At 40.7% G+C, this 24,832-nt stretch overlaps 1 protein-coding gene across 1 annotated transcript; it reads left to right on the top strand.

The window, feature by feature from the left end:
- The first annotated feature begins 1,977 nt into the window (after positions 1 to 1,977).
- Positions 1,978 to 24,786, top strand: ddx46 (DEAD (Asp-Glu-Ala-Asp) box polypeptide 46). Its single transcript, XM_034683318.1, has 23 exons — positions 1,978 to 2,152; positions 2,396 to 2,560; positions 3,145 to 3,267; positions 4,252 to 4,339; positions 4,430 to 4,598; positions 4,732 to 4,970; positions 6,207 to 6,317; positions 6,454 to 6,619; positions 10,294 to 10,414; positions 11,938 to 12,113; positions 12,204 to 12,325; positions 14,380 to 14,458; positions 15,519 to 15,601; positions 16,699 to 16,863; positions 17,076 to 17,238; positions 20,535 to 20,728; positions 20,825 to 20,962; positions 21,331 to 21,480; positions 21,685 to 21,912; positions 22,847 to 23,065; positions 23,771 to 23,915; positions 24,057 to 24,130; positions 24,332 to 24,786. Exons 1-23 carry the CDS (start codon positions 2,136 to 2,138, stop codon positions 24,377 to 24,379), a joined length of 3,183 nt encoding a protein of 1,060 aa, XP_034539209.1. The 5' UTR covers positions 1,978 to 2,135; the 3' UTR covers positions 24,380 to 24,786.
- Positions 24,787 to 24,832: the final 46 nt, after the last annotated feature.

The following is a 24,832-nucleotide window of genomic DNA, read 5'->3' as shown; positions in this document are numbered from 1 at the left end:
GCCCTGAGAGCTCACAGCACTGCAACTTAAGAAAACACATGCAAAAAGACAAAACACAAGCAAATTAAGAAAACATCTTCATCAATTTGACAACACATGCATAGCATTTAGAAAAACGCGCTGCAAAGACCACAACACAACACATTAGAAAAACACGCTGCAAAACGCGTTCCAAAGAGCGTGTTTTTCTAATGTGTTGTGTTGTGGTCTTTGCAGCGCGTTTTCTAATGTGTTGTGTTGTGGTCTTCGCAGTGCTTTTATCTAAATGCTGCGCATATGTTGTCAAATTGATGAAGATGTTTTTTTAATTTGCTTGTGTTTTGTCTTTTGGCATGTGTTTTCTTATGTTGCCTCTGTGAGCTCTCAGGGCCACCGTAAAAACTGGTCAGGGAGGCTTCCAAGAGGCCTACAGCAACATTAAAGGAGCTGCTGGGATTTCTGACTAGAACTGTTTAGGGAAGTTTGAACAGTTACAAAAACCAGTCAGTTTTAACACAAAACCTCCAGGCCGCCATTGCAAAGATGAAGATGAAGAGGAATTTCCTCTTTCACAACGAAACCAAAGCATACATCAAAATCAACGAAAGCATGGCTTTACCAGAAGAAGATTAAAGTTTTGGAATGGCCCAGCCAGAGTCCAGACCTGAATCCATTTGAATATCTGTGGGGTGGTCTGAAGAGGGCTGTGCACAGGAGATGCCCTCACTATCTGATGGATTTGGAGCTTTTTTGTAAAGAAGAATGAGCAAATATCACCACATCAAGATGTGCCATGCTAACTCCTACAAAAGAACAGAGTGCTGAAATGAAATCAAAAGGTGCTTCAACAATTATTAGTTAAAGGGTGTGTACACTTATGCAACCACATTATTTTAGTTTTTCATTTTTTTATTCTTCCCTTTAAAAGATAAAAAAGAAATTCTGTGAAATTGTTCATGTTATAGGTCACATTAAAGGTGGAAAAAGTTCTGACATGATTTATCTTGGTCTCATTTTTTTTACATCACAAAACCTGACATTTTAACAGGGGTGTGTAGACTTTTGCTATCCGCTGTAGGTAGGTTCATTTTCTGCAAACCAGCTAAATGAAGCCGTATTAAATCACTTTGAGGGACAGTGGGGATCGCAAGTTTTTGGTACCTCCATTTTTGGGGTCCTGGGCTGAAAAGTTTGGGAACCCCTGCTGTAAACCACTAAAGACTCCTGTTACAGATCACATACATGTGCAATACTTGATTTCTGGTGCAATATCTCAATAACCACGTGCAATATTGTAATTATTCCATAACATATTTTATTATTATATTCATCCACTAAAATGTGCACTCTGGCTGAGGCTAAGTTAACTTATTCATGTCTTAAGTACTTCTATACCTTTCTTTACACAGATAGTATTTTTTATTTTTACTTAGAATTTTTAAGGTTAGTTTTTTGGTTTCTATATTTATTGACCTTACTGTCTTGTTGTGTCCTTACTGTATTGTTGTTAAGTACCAGTGTTCCAATAATCATGATAAATTCCTTGTGTGTGCGAGCTCACTTGGCAATAAAGATTTCTTGATTCTTGATTGACGTGTGAAATTATTTATTTAGTTATTTCATCAATTGATTCATTTTGATAAGTTATTGTTTTAGTTTTATTTTTGTTGTATATTTGTGTATTTTTATTTTATCTATTATGTATTATTATTATTATTATAATTATTATAATTATTATTATTATATATTTTTTATTGTCATTATTAGTATCAGTCATTTATTTGTTACTATTATATACATATCTTACTTAGTTGCCTAATTTCAGTTTACTGTTTTGTTATTTGTTTTCATGTTTGCATGATGTGAATGTTACCTGAAGTAAAACACCCGGTGCAGTAGGTGGCGGTATGCACCTTTTTAATTCGGTTGTGATCCGCCAGTAAATCGAGAGAAGAAGAATAATAATTGATTGTTATTCCGACCTCCCGCCATGGGGGGCGCCCCTCACTGTTTCCACCCTGAGTGTATGTGTGTTGAAGTGTCGCGGCTTTCTTACGTGGAGTTTCAAAGACACAAACAAGTGTTCAGCACACGGAGGGCTGCTGCTATCTGGAACCTTAAGAAGACTTTTACAATACGTGACTTCTCACAAAGCAATGGGACGCGAGTCAAGGTATATCAGGAAATTTACAACGACGTGGTTCATTTAGCTTTCAGTCAAACTGACCGTGACGAACTAATGTGGCGGCTAACCGGGCTACCTTCAGTTAGCATGCTCGCTACGATAATGTGAACGCACACAGCCAACATGTCACATCCAGCTATAGTCACATCACACAGCACCACAGTATCACCCACAGGTGTGTAGTGTCCTGTTTAATGAGCTGTAATGATGATTGTCCTGTTTGAACCTCAGACACTACAGGAAGCGCTCTGCGTCACGGGGACGCTCAGGGACCAGATCCAAGAGTCGCTCTCCGGACAAACGCTCCAAAAAGGACGACCGAGACCGGAACAGGAGGGAGCGCTCCAGGAGCCGGGAACGCCGCAGGTCCCGGTCCAGAGACAGAAAAAGAGCCAGGTGGGGGTTTAAGTAATTTCGTATGTACAGCCTGTGAGTGCCAAATACATAGACTACAGCAGAACCAAACGGTGGAATCCAAAGACTGCCAGCTTCATGTGGACTGGTTTACACTGAACAATAGCACTGAAGGGGGTTTGGCTCTTTGTGTTCCAGCTGAGCTCTCAGGAGAACACCAACCATATTCTGTTCCTAGTAATGTCAGCTGTACGCAGACAACATCAGGGTATCTTTAGACTCTGAGATGTCCTGCAGGTTAACTGAGTATTGTTGTGTTTCTGCAGCAACATCAGAACCAGATCATGCGGCATGTTTAAGCTTTGGCACCATGGCACCATGATCACACCAGACATCAACAGATTTACTGTTGGATGTCATTATATGGCATCCAACAATAAATCTGTTGATGGTGTCATGGTGCCAAAGCATAATAATCCAAAGGCGGAACTCGAAGTGGATTGGTCTAAAAATCTCACTGAAGAAAAGCGCTTACTTCAGTTCATCGTGGAGGGAAACTGTGAACTGTTTGCAGAATGAAATATCCATGATTTTAGTGTTCTGTAACCCATTCCTTTGCCGTCCAGGCGCTCCAGGAGCAGAGACAGGAGGAGGACAAGGAGCCGAGAGAGGAGGAGGTCAGGCAGCAGGAGCCGAGCCCGGAGGTCCCGATCTGCTAGCCCCAGCAAGAGCAGGAGGCCAGATGAAAAGTAACGCCACTGAGATTTATTTTTTATAATCCAAACTCCTGGTGGCATCGTGTTTGATTCCTTAAGAAATGCACCCCCTTTTGTGCTACTTTAAAAATTTTTTTTTTATCTAAATCAATAATTAATAGAGACCAAACATTAAATATAGATTAATCAATTAATAATAATAATAATAATAATAATAGTAATAGTAATAGATAAATAAAAAGGAAGAAAAATAGAATTAAGAAAAAACGATATAAAGGTGATACTGCTATTTCTACTAATATTAACAATCATCACGAATAGTATTAATAATGAAAATCATTAACATTAACACCATCATATACAAATTACATAAAAAAGAAATACATAAATAAAATAGTGATAATAATAATAATAGTAAATCAAGAAAAAATAAAAAAAGGGGAGGAGTTCAGTTGGCAAGCAAGAAATTGAGCATATATAAATAAAGAGATACAATACTAATGATACTATTAATAATAATAGTAATAAAAACAAGTGTAGTAATAATAATAATAATAATAATAGTAGTTAGTTTGATATATAGAAAAATGTAAAATAAGTAAATAAAAAGTATTATAACCAAGTACTAAATAATTACAATAGTAACAATAATAACGACACTAATAGCAACGTTTACTTTGTTTTTATCTACACAGACTGACACAGTGTCACACACACTTTACGTAAAGAAAACAAACACAGCGGACTAAGACAGTGTTCTATTAAGAATACCTTGTATCTTAGCTGCACATTGTTTTGAGAGGGAGACATTCGGTTTTTTTTTTTACCTCTATGAAAACTTATCTCAAATGTTTGGACTGAAACATCATAAGCCAACATCAAGGAAGAGTGGGAAATATGATTTTTAACCTGGTTTTGAAGTTCTTCCAAACACTTTGTTCTCAGAGCTACTGAAGAAACAACAACAATAATCTTAGCATGCTGAATTCTCTGTCCTCTCTGTTTCCTTCTCTACAGGCCAAGGAGCAAAGAGAAAGACAACGTTGATCCTGTGTCCGACAAGAAGAAGGTTAAAGAAGAGAAAGAGGATGAGAAGGTTGAGGATGTAAGTTCAGTTCATTAAGTTACTCTGAATTATAAGAAGTGTTAAATAAAGAGAGGCATTTTTTCACACCTTCCCTCTCTATCCATGCAGCAAGACTTTGACCAGAACAAGCTGGAGGAGGAGATGAGGAAGAGGAAGGAGCGTGTTGAGAAATGGAGGGAAGAGCAGAGGAAGAAAGCTATTGAAAACATCGGAGAGATCAAGAAGGAACTGGAGGAGATGAAGCAGGGCAAGAAGTGGAGTCTGGAGGATGACGATGGTGAAGGAGCAAAAAATCAATATTTACATTCAACATATGTGCCTGATAATAATTAAATCATCCAATTCAAGTTTTTATATCATCGAACCCATCAGTTCTCCTGAGAAGTATAACAATAGTGTCTTCATTTCAGATGATGAAGAGGACGTTTCAGCTCCAATGGAAGCTGATGATGACGAAGACGGCGAGGGTAAAGGTGAGAAGATGGAGAAGGACATAAAGGAGGAGAAGCTGGAGGAAGGGGAGAAGAATGAGACTCCCATGGAGCAGCAGGCTGAGGAGGATGATGTGGATCCTCTGGACGCTTACATGGAGGAGGTGAAACAGGAGGTGAAGAAGTTCAACATGGGAGGCGTCAAAGGAAATGACAAGGTGACTTTGAGGACAAATACTGCATCACTTAAGCTCTTTAGTCTTTTCTTTGTTACTACATGTCATTTTCACCAACGGCCTTAAGGCTGCTGCTTATTGTCCAAAGCTTTACATAATAACACATCATAACTTCTAGCTTCTATTTAAATCCTATTCAAAATGACCCAATCCTGTCACCATCATGAACTGATTACAGGAGAGTTTGTATTGTTTAGTTGTTTGTACTGCAGGGCTGTAGGAGCCCAGTTACTTTCCACACTCCTTAGACCAAGCATCAGTAAAAACTAGTGGTGCAACGGATCATCGTTGATCCGTGATCTGTATGGATGCCTCTCCACGGTTCGGCACGGACGTGGTCTGCAGATTGGTTGATGGAAAAAAAAAAAAAAGTTGCACACTCGCTCGTCAAGCACAGCAGTAGTCATAGCAAGTGAAGGAGCAGAAGAACTTGAAAACCCCCCTGCATATTGTAAGTCACAAGCATTTTGGTTTCCCTGCAAATTACAGCGAATGCTGAATGTGCTTGAGCCACGTTCTGAAATTCCGTCACGCACCCACTTCAGCAAGACGATTGTGCCAAGTCTGTATGAGCAGGAGAAGACAAAATTGTGGAGGAATTATCCCGGTTATCGTCTGTTGCGCTCACCACAGACGGGTGGACTTCCAGGGCAACAGAAAGCTACATTATTATGAGTGCTCATTTCATCACAGCAGAGTGGGAGATGAGGAGCCCTGTGCTGCAGACACGCCCCCCTCTATGAAAGTCATACAAGCACAAATCTGGCGCAGGTACTGACTGAAGCAGTGGCTGAGTGGAAGCTAGAGAGACCCAATAATAATATCCCAGTCACAACAGATAATGCTAAAAACCAAACAAATGCAGTGAATGATGCAGGATGGGGCCCACAGATAGGGTGCTTTGCACATGTAGTTAATTTTGAGTTGAATGTTGTTTTTATTTAATGGGCAAAAGTTTACAAGTGTTTTACAAAATAAATGGAGGACAAGGTTATATTTGTCTTGTCATCTCTCTTTTTTTTTTTTTTTTTTTTGCTGATCCGAAAAATGATCCGATCTGTGACTCAAAAACGTGATACGATCCACACCGTAGGTTTTTTGATCCGTTGCACCCCTAGTAAAAACTGCATTTTTATCATCCAGAATAAGTGCATTTGAAGTTGCTCTACAAATGTAGATGCTATCTTTGTTGAAGTCTTATTCTAATGTCTTCAACAGAAAGGAGCAATGACAGTTACCAAAGTGGTGACGGTTGTTAAAACCAAGAAGGGGCCTAACACCCATAAGAAGAAGGGGGAGCTGATGGAGAATGACCAGGATGCCATGGAAGTACGTTCCTGTGATTTGATTGAATTATTATGTTTGTGAGATTCTGATTCACCTGCAATTCCACATGTTGGGCTTTTCTTTCAACCCTTGAATAGTTTCACTCCACACGTTGCTTTCTACCAAATTTGTTCAACAGTACTCGTCAGAAGAGGAGGAGGTGGATCTGCAGACGGCACTGACCGGCTTCCAGACCAAACAGAGGAAGATCCTAGAGCCTGTGGATCACGGGAAGATCCAGTATGAGTCATATCGCAAAAACTTCTATGTAGAGGTCCCTGAGCTCGCCAGGATGTCACAGGAGGGTCAGTAAACCAAACACATGAAAATGAAATTCAATGTTTTGATTTGTTATGAGCTTTTTTGGGGGGATATTCTACAAAACATGCTGTAAAACTCTATTTGCTTACAGGATATCTATGGATAGACACAGCATTTCAGAACAACAGCTCTTGTTTATTTTTTATAAGTGCTTCATACATCCTCTGCAAAACTTTGCCCAGCAATATTCTAGTGCAATATTTAACATTGACCAATTTCAAGTTATGTTCAAGCTAGGGATGTACATTTTAAGTATTTTCTTTGATTGATCAATTATCGATTAATCAATAAAAAAAAACATTATTATTCTTATGTCAAAAACAAAGCCAAATACGTTTGTTCCCCCTAAATTATATTTTCTACAGCAACAAAATGCATATAACTGACAGTATTGCATACGGGTACAACATGTTGACATGTTTAACACTGATTATCAACGATCAGGCTCATAGAAATATTCTCTGGGTCAGTGTTGTAGTCGAGTCCCCAAATCCGAGTCCGAGTCGAGTCCTAAGTCCTCTGTGTTTGAGTCCGAGTCCAAGTCACCAGAGAAAAATCCGAGTCCGAGTCCTCATGACTTGACTCCAAGTCCAAGTCGAGTCCTCACCAAAAATATTATATATTACAAGGAGGGCAGCCGTTTGAATCCAAACTACTGACTGTTAGACTGGCTGTGTGGACCTGGTCTGGCTGTGTGGGACCTTTTGGATGTGTAGGAAACACATTTCTTTCATTAACATTAGTGTTGGAGCTATTTCCATCATTTTCTGCCATAAATATAAATTATTCTAATATATGCATTATTATTTTACTTTATGTCATTTATTAGTTGTTGTTTATATTAAGGGCAATGTCATGTGCATTATTAATATTTTATTTTAGTAAGCATTTTGATAGTGTGATTGTTTTCACCTTGATGGGCAGGTAAGATAGGAGGGGCAGACACAGGGAGAGGTGAATGTTATTTATTTATTTTTTTTACCAGAAGACATTAGAGCACGAGGACGCTACAAACTGTTTGATATCATATTAAACAAGATCGTTTTATCATCAGAGAATCTGCAGTTTTTCCTGGACATTTGAAATGTGTCTGATCCTGTACGATCCGCTCTCCCCCAGCGCTGTGGCCGGTTTGATTTTCAGTTTTGATTTTAGTAAATTGACGAGGTCTAACTGCCACTGCAGTGAGATTCTGATGAAATCCGGCCGGTGTGTGTGGAGATTAATTTATGAATGAAGTCACAGCGCCGTGTGTCGCGCTTCAGTTGATGAGAGGACGCGCTCAGAGATTCTGCTGCACTGGGATCACGGCTGGTGTCCAATAAACTAACAATAAATCAAACAACTTAATAACATTGGTTTAGTTGTTTTAGTCGCTTATATTACCGTTATACTAACATAGTAAAGTAATGAACGGTCTCAAGAAACTTAAGCATCTCTCTCACTTTTGGGTTCATCCTGGACAGATGTCTGTTAAAGTTTGAGCTGGTCTCTTTCCTTGATGGGTCTCTTAAATCTCCAACATGTCTCTCTGCTCTCGCTGCATTTACTGTGAAATCTTTGAGTGAAAAATGAACGGCTGGTAGCGTCTTTTAATCCTGGCAGACGTCACGTAAATGCGCAGGCAGGCGAACTCTGGTGCCAGCCCTCACTCTGAACGGAATACATTTTATGAAACATACAAAATCTAACATGAACATTAAAACAGTCTGGATCAATATAGAAGCCCGAGTCCTCCTCTCTATCATCCGGGTCCTTTTGCAGTCAATGCTCGAGTCCGACCCCAAGTCCGAGTCCTGCAAAACGTGACTCGACTCGGACTCGAGTCCGAGTCCAGTCATGAGTCATCAGTGCTCGAGTCCAAGTCCAAGTCACGAGTCCTGCAAAACGTGACTCGACTCGGACTCGAGTCCGAGTCCTGTACTCGAGTATTACAACACTGCTCTGGGTACATAATATTATAATGTGAAGGCTCATAATACTAACAGAAAAGTACTTCAGACTCACGGTGTCCAGTTTCCTGTCTACTCGCTCTTGTTGAGAAAAATAAACGTGTGTATTCGGTCAGGTGTCAGCCCGGAGCGCAACCGGGTCGTAATCAGTCCAGCGGCAGAAAAATGTAAAGGTGGGGAAATGTTCTGTTTAAAGTCTTTGTGTCGTTGTTGGCAGCAGTTGCGTATTGATCCTCTTTAATAAGCGGAGACCTGACGCACAGCCGCAGCCGCAGCCGCCAGCTGAGCGTCTCCTCTGTGCAACACCTAAACAACTGATTCACATCGAAACATGCATCAAACTTAAACCAAATAGACAAAAAATACCAAGTATTGTCACTTTTCAGCATATCTTACACACAGCGTTTTTTTGACCGACGTCTGCCTTGTCAAAACCGAACCATTTTTAGGCTAAGGACGTGGACCCACGTCTCGCTATTAAATCATCTGCTGAGACGCGAGACTCCCGCATATTTCCTCCATGTGAGGCCATGTTGTGTTTTAGTTGCCACTGATTCATGTGACTGAATCCTGTCTGCTGATTGGCTTCTGAGTAGGGATGGCCACAATTAATCGACTATCGATTAATTGATTAAGATATTAATCGAAACACGCATTTATGTTATCAATTTTCCGTCACGTGGAACAAACATCACGTGGTCTCATATTACACTCATCTATCAGGGAGGTGTTTTAAGTTTAAAGCATGTTTGGATGTGAATCAGCTGTTAAAGGTGTTGCGTACAGTGGAGACGCTCAGCTGGCGGCTGCGGCTGTGCGTCAGGTCTGCACGTACGCTTTTTAAAAGAGGATCAATACAAGACTGCTGCCAACAACGACACGGACACAAATGTTGACAACTTTAAACAGGACATTTCCCACCTTTGGATACAAAAGCAACAGACAGGTGGGGAATTCAGGTACGCTATGTTTGCAGACCAGCAACATCAGATCCATCTGGGCTTTTCTGCAGCTGGACTGATTCTGACCCGGTTGCGCTCCCGGCTGACACCTGATCAAATACACGTTTATTTTTCTCAATAAGAACGAGTAGACAGAAAACTGGACACTGAGTCTGAAGTACTTTTCTGTTAGTAGTCTCAGCCTTCACTTAAAAAGATTATGTCCGCATAAAATGTTTTAATGAGCCTGATCGTTGATATTCTGCGTGTCAAACGTGTGCCCGTATTCAATCCCGTCAGTTATATGCATTTTGTTGCTGTAGAAAATACAATTTAGGGGGAAAACAACCTATTTGGCATTGTTTTTTAAGTAAGAATAATAATGTTTTTTTTATCAATTAATCGATAATTGATCATTAACTTTTCCAAAAATCGATCATGGAAAATACTTAAAATGTACATACCTACTTCTGAGGCATGCATTCGGCGAATGAGGACTTTCAGAGAGGGGGAGATGGGTGTCTTTGGGACTTTCATGCAGCTCTCATTTGCCGTCTATGCACTGCACGTTTGTTTTCTTTCGAGACAGTAGTACTCGATGATTTAAAATTGCACATCATTGGCAACATTTACGATACTATCTTAGGCGATATGTATCACCCACCGCTACTCTCAGCAGTTTAAAGCAACAAATGCAGCTTTCTGTAAGCAAACACTCTCATTAATCATCTTACATCTTTCTTTTGTTGGTTTTAACCAACACAGACGTGAACGCATTCAGACTGGAACTGGAAGGCATTACTGTCAAAGGAAAGGGCTGTCCAAAACCAATCAAGACCTGGGTGCAGTGTGGGGTGTCCATGAAGATCCTCAGTGCAATGAAAAGGTGAGTCTGACTGCCTTTTGATTCTAGTAATTTAGGATCGAAGGCGTTTTTCAACTAGAGGAACTTTACCCCTGAACTACTTCCGTTTCGACGGGTGGATCCAGGATCAAAATTTTCCTGGGAATGCAAACTAGTTTAATTTTTATTAAGATTTCAAAATATCCTCATCAGATATTTAATGATCGTCTAAAGACGTTTATGAGGGATGCATCCGGCTGAAAGTTGGCAGTTAGCAGGGTCACTGTTTAAACCAAAACACCGGTCGATCTCTGCCACGGCTTTTTGAGTTCAAAAGGATTTTAAAGCCGTGTTGAAACGTCTTTGCTACTCGCGCTTATCTCCTCTCACGTGTTGATTCAGTGAATCCATCTGTGATGAAATATAGCACCATCTAAAACAGACCAGCTGAGTCTCTTCATGCTAACAGGCTAACTGTTGTGTTGCTCATAATGATACCTGCCTGTCCGTCTGCTTCTATGGTGTCATCTGTGATGAATGGCATTCGTCTTTGTTTAACTGCCCTCTACTGGTCTGGTGGTGTAGTGCATTTTACCATACATCACTGGTAAATGGTAAATGGACTTGTACTTATATAGCACTTTCCTAGTCTTTCTGACCACTCAAAGTGCTTTTACACTACTCTTCACATTCAACCATTCAAACCCATTCACTCACTGATGGTAGAGGCTGCTATGTAGTGAAGGACCATCAGTGTTAACTAATCTCATTCGTTCACTTTCACACACCTCTGACAACAGAGGGAGCAATTTGGGGTTCAGTGTCTTGCTCAAGGACACTTCGGCATGTCACTGCCGGAGCTGGGATTGAACCACCAACCTTCCAATTGATAGACGACCGACTCTACCCACTGAGCCACATCCGCCCACCGACTCTACCCACTGAGCCACAGCCGCCCACCGACTCTACCCACTGAGCCACAGCCGCCCACTGGCCTGAATTACACAATCTACCCGAGACTTCAGCCCGCGGTCGAAACACAGACAACAATGGGGGCACAGGAACCGTTTAGTTCAGGGGAAAGTAGTTCTGCAGGGCTAAAAGACCCCAGAACTCTTGGTCCAAATGCACCTAATGCTGCTGTGAAGAAAGCAGTTTAATAAAACAGTACTGATTTGGTTTTGTTACATATTTAGCTGAAGTTTCATGTGAGGAGAAACAATCGTACCAAGTCTTGCTTTACTCATTTCTTTTCTATATATATTCTTGTTGAAATTCTTGTACTGAACACCTTCTTGTTTGCTGCTGTAATTTCCCCATTGGGGGATGAATAAAGGAGTATCTTATCTTATATTATCTTTATTAAGACTTTAATAATCTGGTGGCCAACTGTGTCCGTTCAATGACAAGAATAAAATCTTAAAAACTGTAATCATATATATTCTTTTAAGCTGCCCCTTGAAAATTTGACAGCATTTTTAAATTAAGTCCAGCAGGAGACCTGAGCTGTTCATAACACACCTGCGTCTTCTCAGAGTTGATTGTCTTCTTCCATACGTACCCAGGCACAGCTATGACAAGCCCACACCCATCCAGGCCCAGGCCATCCCTGCTGTCATGTCAGGCAGAGACCTCATCGGTATCGCTAAAACCGGCAGTGGGAAAACCATAGCCTTCCTGCTGCCCATGTTTAGACACATCATGGACCAGAGACCACTGGAGGAGTCTGAGGGACCCATCTGTAAGGATTTCTACCTGTGTTGGGCATCATTCTTTTTACCTGCCTTGATGCTCAGAATAAGAGATCATGTTTTCCCTTCCTCTCCCACAGCTGTCATCATGACTCCGACCAGGGAATTGGCTCTGCAGATCACCAAGGAGTGCAAGAAGTTCTCCAAACCTCTCGGGCTCAGAGTGGTGTGTGTTTATGGAGGCACAGGTATCAGCGAACAGGTAAACACACTCTAATGTCCCCAGCTCATTGTATGGCACAAAGCGATTTAATGATGCGACCTTAAAGCCTGCTTAGAGGTAAATACATCACATTCATTGAATGGCATTGTCATAGTGGATAGCAGACCAGAAGGCCTTTGTAGATCACTGTGCATGTGATATTCGTGTATTAAAGTTTTAAAATGACACAGCTGGACTTCGGGTATGTTTGCCCTCCTGAACACAGCGTGCCAGGCTCTTCTGAGAATAACAGTATCCTCTGAATCTCACTTTAAACACAGCGTACTGTATTTGTGTAATACTTCAGAAACATAAAAACAACAGATTGACAGTTTCTGTCCCTCCAGTAAAATGACAGACAACAGTTCTGACACTTTGTAACACAGACTTTTGGAAGAATTGCTCTGCTGTTACCTTTCATGTTGAGATTGTCTATGACCCTGGAAGCTGAGCAGCTGAACAGTTTAAAAACGCATCCATTTGATTTGGGTGTTTAAATTGAAGTTTAACATTTGGAAAGAAGCTTTTTAGTTAGCTTCTCATCTTTTTAAAGGTGTGCAGGTTGACCTTATTCTAGAGCTGGGCGATATTGAAAATGATGTTATCACGATAAAATGTTTCATATCAGTCGATATAGATAATTATCACTATAAATATCAAATCATTATCTCATTTAAACTTAAAGTCAGATTTTTGCTCCTGAGTGAAAGTTGAAGAAACCAGACAGTTTGTTAGTTTGTATCTGGATTTAGCTTTCTGCTGAACTTCTTGAATCCATCATTTCTGATGGTACTAACAGGAAGCAGGTCTTTAGTGTAAGATGAGATTTTGGTGGAGTTTTAGTTTGTAGATAATTTTTCTCAGGTTGAGGTTATTTCCATAATTTGATTTAAATTTACAACAACATTTTTGTTTATTTTTATTTATTTAACCTTTATTTTGCCAGGTAAGTCAATTGAGCCAGGTAAGTCAATTGAGCCAATTCTCATTTATATAATGGGCGAATAATAAATATATATATATATATATATATATATATATATGTGTGTGTGTAAAATTGTATACTGTGCATCAGCTTATAGTGTTGTTTTGAGTAGTGCACGCCCCTTTAAGATCACTCAGGGTTACAGGCGGAGTGATAATTTCCCACTGTACGGTACGATTGTTCTTGAGTCTGTTGGGACAGTTGAGGTTTTTTTTTTAATCTTTTCTGACCATTGTGGATCTGTGGTGGAGGGAGGAGGGAGGCAGGCAGAGGATTCAAGAGGTTACAGGATACTGTGGACCAAGGCACCAAAAAAAATACATAAAGAAATAAAGAGGTAAATAAATGAAGAGAAAGTAAAAGAAAAGACAGCAAAAAGAAAGAATAAGGAAGATTAAATAAACTAAAGTAGTGAATGCATCACGGTTATTCAGTGTTCAGTTGTCCTACGGTCACGGTGGACATTAAACGTGTTCACAGCAGAAGTTGTCTCTGTGCTCTTCCTTTACCCACATCCTGAAAGTAGATTTAATGAAGTGGATGAAGTTAATAGTTAACACAGAGTCGACTCAGTGTCAGACTAACGACTCTGCATTGAGCTGCTAGGTTTTCAGTTTTCTTCAGTGTCGCTGTCGCTCGTTTCAGCTGTGTTTATGCTCCGCTCCAAACGTCTTTAAATCCCGCTTACCTCTCACCCTGCAACATGATTGGCTGTTCAATGCAGTCTTCCTCTTCTGTCTAATGTTGGGTGGCAACTAGTGTTTAAGGCTCATCAGTGCCCCTCCTTTTTAAGTGGCTGGGGGTGTAATTACAGGTTTATTTATATCCAATTTTTATTGAACATTTTTTATATTTATATCGAGAAAGATTATATCATGATAATTATCATTATCGAATTATCGCCCAGCACTACCTTATTCTACCCTGAGAGTCCCACATCTCTGACCCAGCTGTAATATTTTGTTCAGATTTGAATGAGGAAAGGGAATGTGTTGAACAAAAATAAATCCTTCTGTTTATTCTGATTTATTTTGCACTCACCCCGTCAGATGTTTTCGTCTTCTTCCAGATAGCTGAGCTGAAGAGAGGAGCTGAGATCATCGTGTGCACACCCGGCAGAATGATCGACATGTTGGGGGCCAACAGCGGTGAGTTCACACACCATGACCAGCTCACCTTATTCTGCTCATGAGCATTTTTCATGCCTTGAAAGCGTTGATTACCATGCATGGGATTAATGTAACAATGTGATAAAAGCACAATGAACCAAGTCAGTACCACTTACTAAACTGTCCACATTATTTGACCACCTTTGGGATCAGTCATTTCTACAAGGCAGCGATGTGTTTCCTGAAGATCAGGGGGAGTGCAGGTAGGTGGACCTGGTGCTGCCTCTGTGGTTCCTCAAACTCCAAGCAAGAGATGATTTCATTGTTGTATCACAGGCGCATCGTGTATTCAGTGCAGTCAATGATTATATCCTGCATGCTCAGGTGTTGTTTCAGTACGTCTGCCATAATAAATAAAAGTAACCTGCTTAAAGATGTAAAATACTCAGATGCATCCTGTATTTAAAGCACAAAGAGTTATTTTCCTGTTATTCAAACTGGTAACAAATCTATCATTTATGTCAGTCAACCTTTGTATTTCTTATTTGTGGCTTGTATGACTTCCAGGAATAAATATCTTTTAAGAGTCGAGTAAACTTCTGAGCAAGGAAAACTGGAGCTATGTTTTGAATATGGTTGTTTAATTTGCTCCATTCAGTAAATATTTAATGAAAAGTTATTGTGATAGAAGGTTTTCTTGTGGTTCCACACATGCGAGGTAATCTGTAATATGTTTCCCTTGTAGGTGAAAAGGCGCTTGGTCAGATAATGCTTGATGGGGCTCCATCTCTTGTTTTGTATCTAGAGGCTGTTTTCTGACTTTTACAGGTCCCTCGTGCCCCTGAGATGGTACGCAAGACCAAAGACGACCAAAGAAATATATATTTTAAAGTGTAGATGAATTAAAAACTCTGGACACTTGAAAGTAGTGCTAATGTGCAAAAGTCAGAAAGCCTTTTCTTGTCAAGTAATGTCAAGTAGTCCTAAGAAAGGTTTTGTGTTTGGTAGATTGCTCTAATGTTTTCTAAGAAGGCAGGATGTGTTTGAGAACTAACTTTTCTTAACTCCACTTATCATGCTCCTCTCCCTCGGTGTTTAGGTCGAGTCACCAACCTGCGCAGAGTTACGTATGTGGTTCTGGATGAAGCAGACAGGATGTTTGACATGGGCTTTGAGCCACAGGTGGGTGTCACCCCCAGTTATACTTCATTTTCATTTATTTACTGACTTTATTCTTTATTCTGTTCTTAAGCCACAGCTGTTAATCAGGGAAGCTGAATGTGTTATCTTACTGGCATCAAGAACAATCTTCATGTCAACAGTTACTTATTCAAAAACTGAAGTCAGTGACATTTCTTTTTTTTTATCAATCTTTATTTGTATAGCGCCAAATCCCAACAAATGTTCTCCTCAGACTCTTTCCAAACAGAGCAGGTCTAGACTGTACTTTATGTTCTATTATTAACAAAGACCCAACATCAAGACAGAATAAGATCCAGTCCCATCTTACAGGCAGGACTCAGTCTGACCTCATCTTAATCCACCATGAGCAGAGCACTTTGCAGCTTTTAGCAAGTTACAGTGGCAAGGACAAACTTCCTTTAACAGGCAGAAACCTCCAGCAGGACCAGGCTCATGTTAGACACACATCTGCTGAGACCGTGTTGGAGAGAGGGATAGAGGGAGATGAGAGAGAGAGAGAGAGACGATAGTGGGGAGAAGGATAGTAGTAGCTGGAGTCTGGCACCTCCACAGCAGCAGAGATCCAGAGGAACCTACGAGACAAGGGAGCTCAGGGACTCCAGAAAGGTCTATGGTTAGTACCTTTTAATGGGACAGGAAGAGTTCAAGTAAGTGACAGGCAGTCAGAGGAGAGAGAGGGAAAGACAGGATCCCAGTATGTCAGTTCCCCTGGCAGTCTAAGCCTATAGCAGCATAACTAAGAGCTGGTCCAAGCCTGATCCAGTTCTAACTATGAGCTTTACCAAAAAGGAAAGTTTGAAGCCTACTCTTAAAAGTAGAGAGGGTGTACGCCTCCCGGATCCTGACTGGTAGATGATTCCAAAGGAGAGTGGCCTGATAACTGAAGGTTCTACCTCCCATACTACTTTTAGAGACTTTAGGTACGACCAGCAGGCCTGCATGTTGGGAGCGTAGTGTTCTAGAGGGTTAATAGGGCACAGAGCTTTCTGGTGCCCAGTAAAACAGAGAAACACAACAATAAACCCGTAAGTCGCACTTTCACTAACCCCCAAGCCACATATGGTTCCTCCCACCAGGTGATGCGTATTGTGGACAATGTGCGTCCAGATCGTCAGACAGTCATGTTTTCAGCCACCTTCCCCAGAGCGATGGAGGCCCTGGCTCGGAGGATTCTGGCCAAGCCCATTGAGGTCCAAGTAGGAGGCCGCAGTGTGGTCTGCTCAGATGTAGAACAGCACGTGGTAAATCATCTACATTTAAACTCTGTCTCATTGAAGTACTTAGATGAGGTTTCACTCTGCTTTTTCTTTGTAAATTGATTCCAGTACAAACTTTTACTTAGCCTCTCTTCTATTGTTTCATTTAATGTTGTACTTGAAACCCTGTCCAGATCTGACATCGCTCACTGTCTCAACCTCCTATCGTTCCCTGGTCTTTTGCTTTCTTTCGTTAGCTGGTGATCGATGAGGACAAGAAGTTCCTGAAGCTGCTGGAGATTCTGGGTCACTACCAGGAGAAGGGCTCAGTCATCATCTTTGTGGACAAACAGGAGCATGCAGACGCACTGCTGAAAGACCTGATGAAAGCCTCGTATCCCTGCATGTCCCTGCATGGAGGTAAGGGGCCACATTGATTGCACAGATTTGATCTGAGTGACACTTAAATACATCTAAAAGTTTCCTTTGGTAATGCAGAGTCCAAAAATCCCTAAAGAACTGAGGATAATCTGTTTAAAGAAGCAACACGTCTACTCAGCAGCCTGAATCAGAGACGATTCATTTTGAGCGTTTGATCCTGGTTGACCCAATTAAGAAAAATCTTATCGCTGCTGTGTCAAGCCAGGAAAACTGGCTTGACACATTTATTTTCAGTAGTGGTGTCTTGTTACTTGTTCAGACTTTTGGAGAGCATTCTTCAAAATCTGAAAGCTCATTAATTTATTTGATTTATCTAAAAAGGGGCCATGTACAATATTTTTCACCACTTGATGCATTGTACCAGAGTTAGCTTAAAGCTAATTTACATCTGCAGTCCCTTGGCAGGTCACAATTAAAACATCACATTGTTAAAGCACTAATGTATTTCAAGTTAAAAGTATTAAATGCAGTGTTGAGCGCCCTCTTGCTGACTTTTCAGTTTGGGTTTAAAGCTGTTGAGAGAATTACAGTTCTTAAAGGTGACATATCATGCAAAATCGACTTTTTAATGGTTCTCCACCTGAAATATGTGTCCCTGGCATGTCTACAAACCCCCCGAGAATGAAAAAAATCCATTCTGCCCCTGTTCTGATTTCTCCACCTTTCTGTAAATGTGTGCTGAAACGAGCCGTTTCAGTTTTCGGAAATAACGGAAGTCAGAGCTCGGAGCTTGTGCAGCCCATAGACTGTATAAAATACTACTCAAGTCAGTTTTTCATTCCCTGCACACGTGTGTGCTAACAAGGAGCTTAGGAGGGAGGCATGCTAGTTGTAGGCTGTCTTAATAAACACAAAGGTCGGTTTTACTCCCCACGTCTGCAGATTTGAAGATCTAGATAGATAGATAGATCTTTATTTGTCCTTAAAAAGGAGATTTGTTGCCACCGTCTGTACAGGAATACATGTATGAACACAATAACCATAAAATAGTGGGTTATTTTTATTTTTCATGGAATAGTGCTAGCGCTAGTTAGCATAGCCACATAGCTACATGTTCGTAACTGTGTACCAAGACACACGTCAACATACTGACAAATAAAACAACAAGAAACACTAAATCTGAGACCAATGGTTCAGAAAGGTCCTGCTGCAGGCGCCTCTCCGTCAGGACCAGATTCAGAGGGTTGAAGTAACGCAGGTCTGTAAGCAGCCGTGTATATTCAGCCAACATGTAAACATTAGATCAACGTGCTGGACAGCCGAGGCCACATCCACTTCCTGAGGGGGCGTGGTCAGAGAGCTCATTCTCATTTAAAGGCACAGACACAGAAAACAGCCTGTTCTGAGCAGGACTGAAAAAGAGGGGTTTACAGGCAGACCAAAATCTGATTTCAAAATGTTTTTTTGAGCATAAACTTTAAAGACATGTTTTGGGGACCTCTTATACCAATATATATTGATGAAAAGGAGCATAATATGTCACCTTTGATATCCTCAGGTAAGGTGTTCCACTGAGTTGTGGCTTTCACAGGAAAAGCTGAGCAGTACTTGGGCAGTATGGCGAAAGGGTAAATAGCAATTTCTAAAAGAAGATATCCTGGTGGATTTAATGGAGTCGACTGAGCGGAAGTTGATAAACTGATGCAATGGAGGCGGGGCCAAACCATTTAAAATCTTATACACGAGACACAAATTTGAAAACAATCTAAAATTCTCTAAGCCCAATTGCTGTTTCTCCAGGATCCTACTGTGGCTCACTAACTATTTCAATCTTCTCAGCCTTAATAACAATGTCAGCGTCTATGGGCTGCATACTGGTTTAAGAGAAAAAGATGCTCATGTTTAATATTTTGTAACAAACATTGAGGTATTATAACGACAAACGCTATATAGATTTAAAGTTCACATTTTTACGCAGACAAATAGTCAGTTGATTCCTGATTGAAGTCAAAAGTATGAATGTTTCAGTCCCGTCAAACTGCAAAGATAAGATAAGATAAGATACTCCTTTATTTGTCCCACAACGGGGAAATTCATGGAGTTACAGCAGCAAACAAGAAGGTGTACAGAACAAGAATTTCAACAAGAATATATATAGAAAAGAAATGTCCATCAGAGACGACAGCTTGGCCATAATCCTCCTGTCAGTAACCACCTCCACAGGGTCCAAGACTGAGCTGGCCTTCTTTACCAGTTAGTTTAATCTTGCTCTCCTGTATCCTGTCCACCCACAGCAGGTGAAATCCTTCCACTGTGGCGTTTGTGTCCGGTGTTAGCTCTGTTAGCATGATGCTACTCTGCCAGTATTCCCTCTGGTGCTGGGTTAGCTAGTCCACCTTATCGTAGATAGATATTACAGAATATATATATCTATATATGGTATTAAAAAACAGAGTTTCTGTGGATCCTTAGAAAGTCTTAAATCAGGTTTTCAAAATTAAAGTCCTTTACACGTCTTTAAAAGTCTTATATTCAGTTTCAGATGGTACCTTTGATGCCTGAATACTTAATCAGATCTACATCGTCTAGTATGATAAAAGGTTGTTTTGTGGATTTTCTTGTCCACGTGACTAAATGTATTGAATTCAATTAAATTGAGCTCAAAGTTTTTAATATCAAAAACAATGAAGTAGGACTAGTTAAACCCAAATGCATAAAAAAAAATGCTATTTCATAGTGTAATAAATGTCCTGAAGTGAGCCAACCTGCATATTATTTATTTTTGGAGTCTACTGTAGCTGGTTAATCTGTAGAGTCCTGATGTGGACTTCACTGTAAGCTGTGTTTTCAGCCACCCATCAGTCAAAGCTTTACAGTGCTGTTGTTTCAGTTGATCTAGATCTTGAACTTCCAAAATTGAAAATAGATCAATAAATAATTCTAGGATCGTAAAATACCAAATTTAAAGCATATCTGGGGACCCTGCTGAGACTGCTGCCCCTGCGACCCAGATAAGCGATGGAAGATAGACAGATGGATTGTTGAAAATGTTCAGTGTAAATATATATTTTTTCTGACTAATCCCTGGGGGTGGGGCCAAACAAAGATCATGATGTGACTTACAAAGTATTTCAAATCGCTTTTGAACTTTGGATTTAGAGTTAAATATACCACCCCTGTGTTCTTTGGTCGTGCAAAAACACTGACTTTTTCTTCTGTTCGGTCTTAAAGCCTTAAAAATGATCCTGCCATAGCACTGACCCAATATGAATGTTTCCACCGAGGATGTGTGGAGCATTTTGTCTGTAATGAACCCTTTTCTTTTGTCTTCTTAGGAATCGACCAGTACGACAGAGACAGCATCATCAATGACTTTAAGAATGGAGCTTGTCGCCTGATGGTGGCCACCTCTGTGGCAGCCAGAGGCCTGGATGTCAAGCAGCTGATTCTTGTCATCAATTACAACTGTCCTAACCACTACGAAGACTACGTGCACAGGGCGGGGCGCACAGGCCGAGCAGGCAACAAGGTGGGTTACTGAAACTAGATTTTTGTTGTGCAGAGTGAGACTGCTCTACTTTGTTTGAGCTTTCTATTGTCTGATGTGTCCTGCTGTGTTTTCCAGGGCTACGCCTACACCTTTATTACAGAGGATCAGGTTCGTTATGCTGGGGATATCCTCAAAGCCTTGGAGCTGTCTGGCGCTTCTGTCCCACCTGAACTGGAGCAGCTTTGGGCTTCTTTCAAAGACCAGCAGAAAGCGGTCTGTATTAAAGCTTCTGGTTTAAGAGCTTAGTTGCATTAAGGGTTAATTTCTTTAATTCCTGAAATTTCCCAAAATGTTGTTCTCCAGAATTTGTGCTTTGTGGTGCCAGGAAGTGAGGCTGTTCTTTGACTTGATAGTTACTTATTTATGATGTATATGTACACTTTTATCAGTTTCACTTTTCTTGTGTTATGAATAATTATTTAAAAAAAAAAAGTCTATATCTCAAATAAATCACAGAGATTTGAGCAGTGTGTAAATAAATAGCTTAATGATCGATAAAACCATGGGGACATACGAACACCCTCGCACTGCTTTGAGAATGATCCATTCTTCTCTTTTCTCTTCTCACCATCGTCCTGCAGGAAGGAAAGGTCATAAAGAGCAGCAGCGGCTTCTCAGGAAAAGGCTTCAAGTTTGATGAGACTGAGCATGCCTTGGCCAACGAGAGGAAGAAGTTGCAGAAAGCTGCTCTTGGACTTCAGGACTCTGATGATGAGGACGGAGCTCTGGATGTGAGGAACAATTTTATTAAATATCTCATTACAGAAATAAAAAAGTCTCAAACTGGAGAAATGTTTGTTGGACTTTGTGATCACAACTGTTCCTCTGCATTATTTTAAAGATGTATTTTTTGTTGTCTTACCTTCAGAACAACTAAAAACCTTCCTCATCAGTTCAGAGGTATTATTAAAAACTCATCATGTGTCCCTCTTCAGATTGAGGAGCAGATCGAGAGCATGTTCAACTCCAAGAAGAGGGTGAAGGATCTGTCTGCACCGGGGGCAACCCCAGGCGCTACAGGAGTAGTTGCAGCGGCAACATCAGTTCCTGGAGGGCTGCCAGGCCTCGGACCAACATCTGCCGGAAACATCCAGAAACTGGAGATGGCTAAGAGGCTGGCGCTCAAGATCAACGCTCAGAAGAACCTGGGTGCTGAGGCTCAGGTTGGTCAGACGGGTGAAATGTGTTGTGCAGAAGAGGAAAGACCATGGGGGGAGTCAATCACTCTTAGACATGAACCAAAATAGAAGCAGTTGTATAATTGAGTCATTCATTTATTTATTTGTAGCATTTTTCATACAAGTCTCTCAAAAGTTACAGTTTTAAAGATGCAAGTTAAAACGTATTCTATTATTTTACACAGAGCAGTGTAGGAGCAGTACGGCAGGCATGTCAGCTCTACGTTACAAAGTGTTCAGTGTTCTTAATCTCAGAGGTTTGTACCTTCAAATGATCTACAGTCTCCTGCTCTCCAAAACAAAACAAAAATTAGTTAGGAAGTGCAAACACTACATGAAGACTATTTTTTAAATAAGTAAAACACACCAGAGGAATACAAGCTGATTCAATCCTCTCTCTAATAAGACCTGTGGCTTTCAGATACCTTTCATTTGGGCTATAGGGACAAGAGATGAGCTAACACTAACTTGGCCTCAACTTTTTTGTCTGTTCACATCAGAAGCTTTAAGTCTGTTATTTGCATAACTTAAAAAAGGATGTGACGTGATCAGCTCCCAGTGTCGAGCTGACAACTTGTGCTAATGGAGAGCTACATATGATGTGCATGTAAAGCGTGAGTCGCGTGTGGGCCTGTGGTCTGGCACTGAGCTGAAAAAAAAACAGAGCAAACGTTCAGATCTTCTCACTGAGCAGCCACATTGTTCTGACTGACTAAATGTTGAGTTGGGTTCATCCTCAGAGACCATCAATTCCATTTAGAGTCTTTGAGTTAAGATCTCTCTCCCTTTTTCTGACTTGCACTTTAAAGTTTTTGTCTTATCTGCTTTCTTTGATCATCTTTTCATGCATTTCAAGTGTTCCATCCTTTTTTCTACACATCTTCAAATGAAGACTGACTGGTCATGTCACTTTGTTCAGGATGTGATGCAGCAGGCCACCAATGCCATCCTGCGAGGCGGGACCATCATGACACCCTCTGTATCAGCAAAAACCATTGCAGAGCAGCTGGCGGAGAAGATCAATGCCAAACTGAACTACACACCTGTGGAGAAGCTGGAAGAAGAGCGGCAGGCGGCTGAGCAGGCCGAGACCGTTAAGAGATACGAAGAGGAGCTGGAGATCAATGACTTCCCTCAGGTGAGCAGAGCACAGTGGACAGCTGTACAGTCCTGTTTGGCATTCTCTCTTCTCTGAGCTTCAGAAAGATTATCACGCTGCCCTGTTCTCTGTCAGGATGGATCTGCTCATGTGGGGGCTTGGGAGAACAGGAAGATTGTATTTGAATGTATTTGTGCTTTGCATTAAAGGAAGCATGAAATAACCGATCTGCTTCATCAGGACTGTGGAAGTGGTCAGATCACATGTATAAACAACACAAGTAAACAATCTCAGAAGTCATCAGACAAACTTTTCCTTATTTAGAAGAGAGGTCAAAAGAATGAGACGTGACCGTGTTCTGGCTGAGCCCCTCTTCATACTAAAAACATGCAAACAGCAGTTTCAGCTCCAGGTCTTGTTTGTTTCATTTGGAGTGATAAGGTGCATTTCGACCAAGATTTCCGGGGTCTTTTTGCCCCCAGAACTACTTTCCCTTGAACTAAAAGGTTCCTTTACCCACATTGTTGTCTGCATTTCGACCGTGGGCTGAAGTCCCGGGTAGATTGTGTAAATCAGGCCAGTGACATATGGAGAAAAAAAAATGCACTACATCACCAGACCAGTAGAGGGCAGTAAAAACAAAGAGGAATGCTATTAACCACAGATGACACCATAGAAGCAGATGGACAGGCAGGTATTATTATTGTGTTCAGAGAGACCTTTAAAATGATTGTCAATCCTCAGACTGCCAGGTGGAAGGTGACATCTAAAGAAGCTCTGCAGAGGATCGGTGAATACTCGGAGGCTGCCATCACCATCAGAGGAACATATTTCCCTCCAGGCAAAGAGCCCAAAGAGGGAGAGCGCAAGATCTACCTCGCTATCGAGAGTATGTTTCAGGAGAGCTCCTACTTTCCTTTTTATTTCTGTATTTTTCTTCTTCTTAGCTGTGAATTCACTTTGATAAAGTTCTGTTTCCTTGTGTCTGATGGTACCGCTTCACTTTGTATTAATGCTGTTTATTTCATAGGTGCAAATGAACTGGCTGTGCAGAAAGCCAAAACAGAAATTACGCGCCTGATCAAGGAGGAGCTCATCAGATTAGTAAGTATCATCTGCAATTCGATTCATGAACCAGAACTAGAAACCTGATCAAATCCAGCTCAAATAGGGGCCTCTCCCAGGTTTCTCTGGCACTAGATTTTTCCACTGGTTACATAAATACTTTGCAGATTTGTTACTAAGAAAATGTCAATCATTTAAAATGTTGCTCATTGCTTTCCTCCCTTCTTTGTTCCTTTCCAGCAAAATTCCTACCAGCCAACGAGCAAAGGTCGATACAAGGTGTTGTAAAGGAAGCAGAAGAAGAAGAAGCAAGGCTCGCTGGAAGAGTATCCATTGCTCAACAGTCTCCTCCCCAGTTTCAACAAATTGGCTTAATATTTTAATCCATATTTTTATAGTGTTTCCTTCAATGACACAAGTGAAGTCAGTCTATTTTTCATAGTGTCCCCTATTCTTTTTTTTTGTTTTTACAGATTATAAGAATGAAAATGTGGATTTAGACTCCCAGTATCTTTATAACCACCACAGTTCCACACTGAGCAATCGGCTTTATGTTTTTACATCTGTTTTCTTTCATGGTGTTTTTGTGTGGTCAGATTTCATCCTGTAAATCTAAGAGTAACGACAGAAGAGAAGAGATCTTCAATTTAAAGATGTTTTCACTTTTCCTCACAATAAAATGGAAATGGACTTAATTGTTTATCTGTTTCTTTTAACAAATGAACAGATACTGTGTTCCCT

This window comes from Notolabrus celidotus, chromosome 5 (genome assembly GCF_009762535.1).
Source record: "Notolabrus celidotus isolate fNotCel1 chromosome 5, fNotCel1.pri, whole genome shotgun sequence".
Lineage (NCBI taxonomy): Eukaryota > Metazoa > Chordata > Actinopteri > Labriformes > Labridae > Notolabrus > Notolabrus celidotus.
Note: the sequence above shows the minus strand (reverse complement) of the source record. Positions and strands in the feature narration are given on the sequence as shown.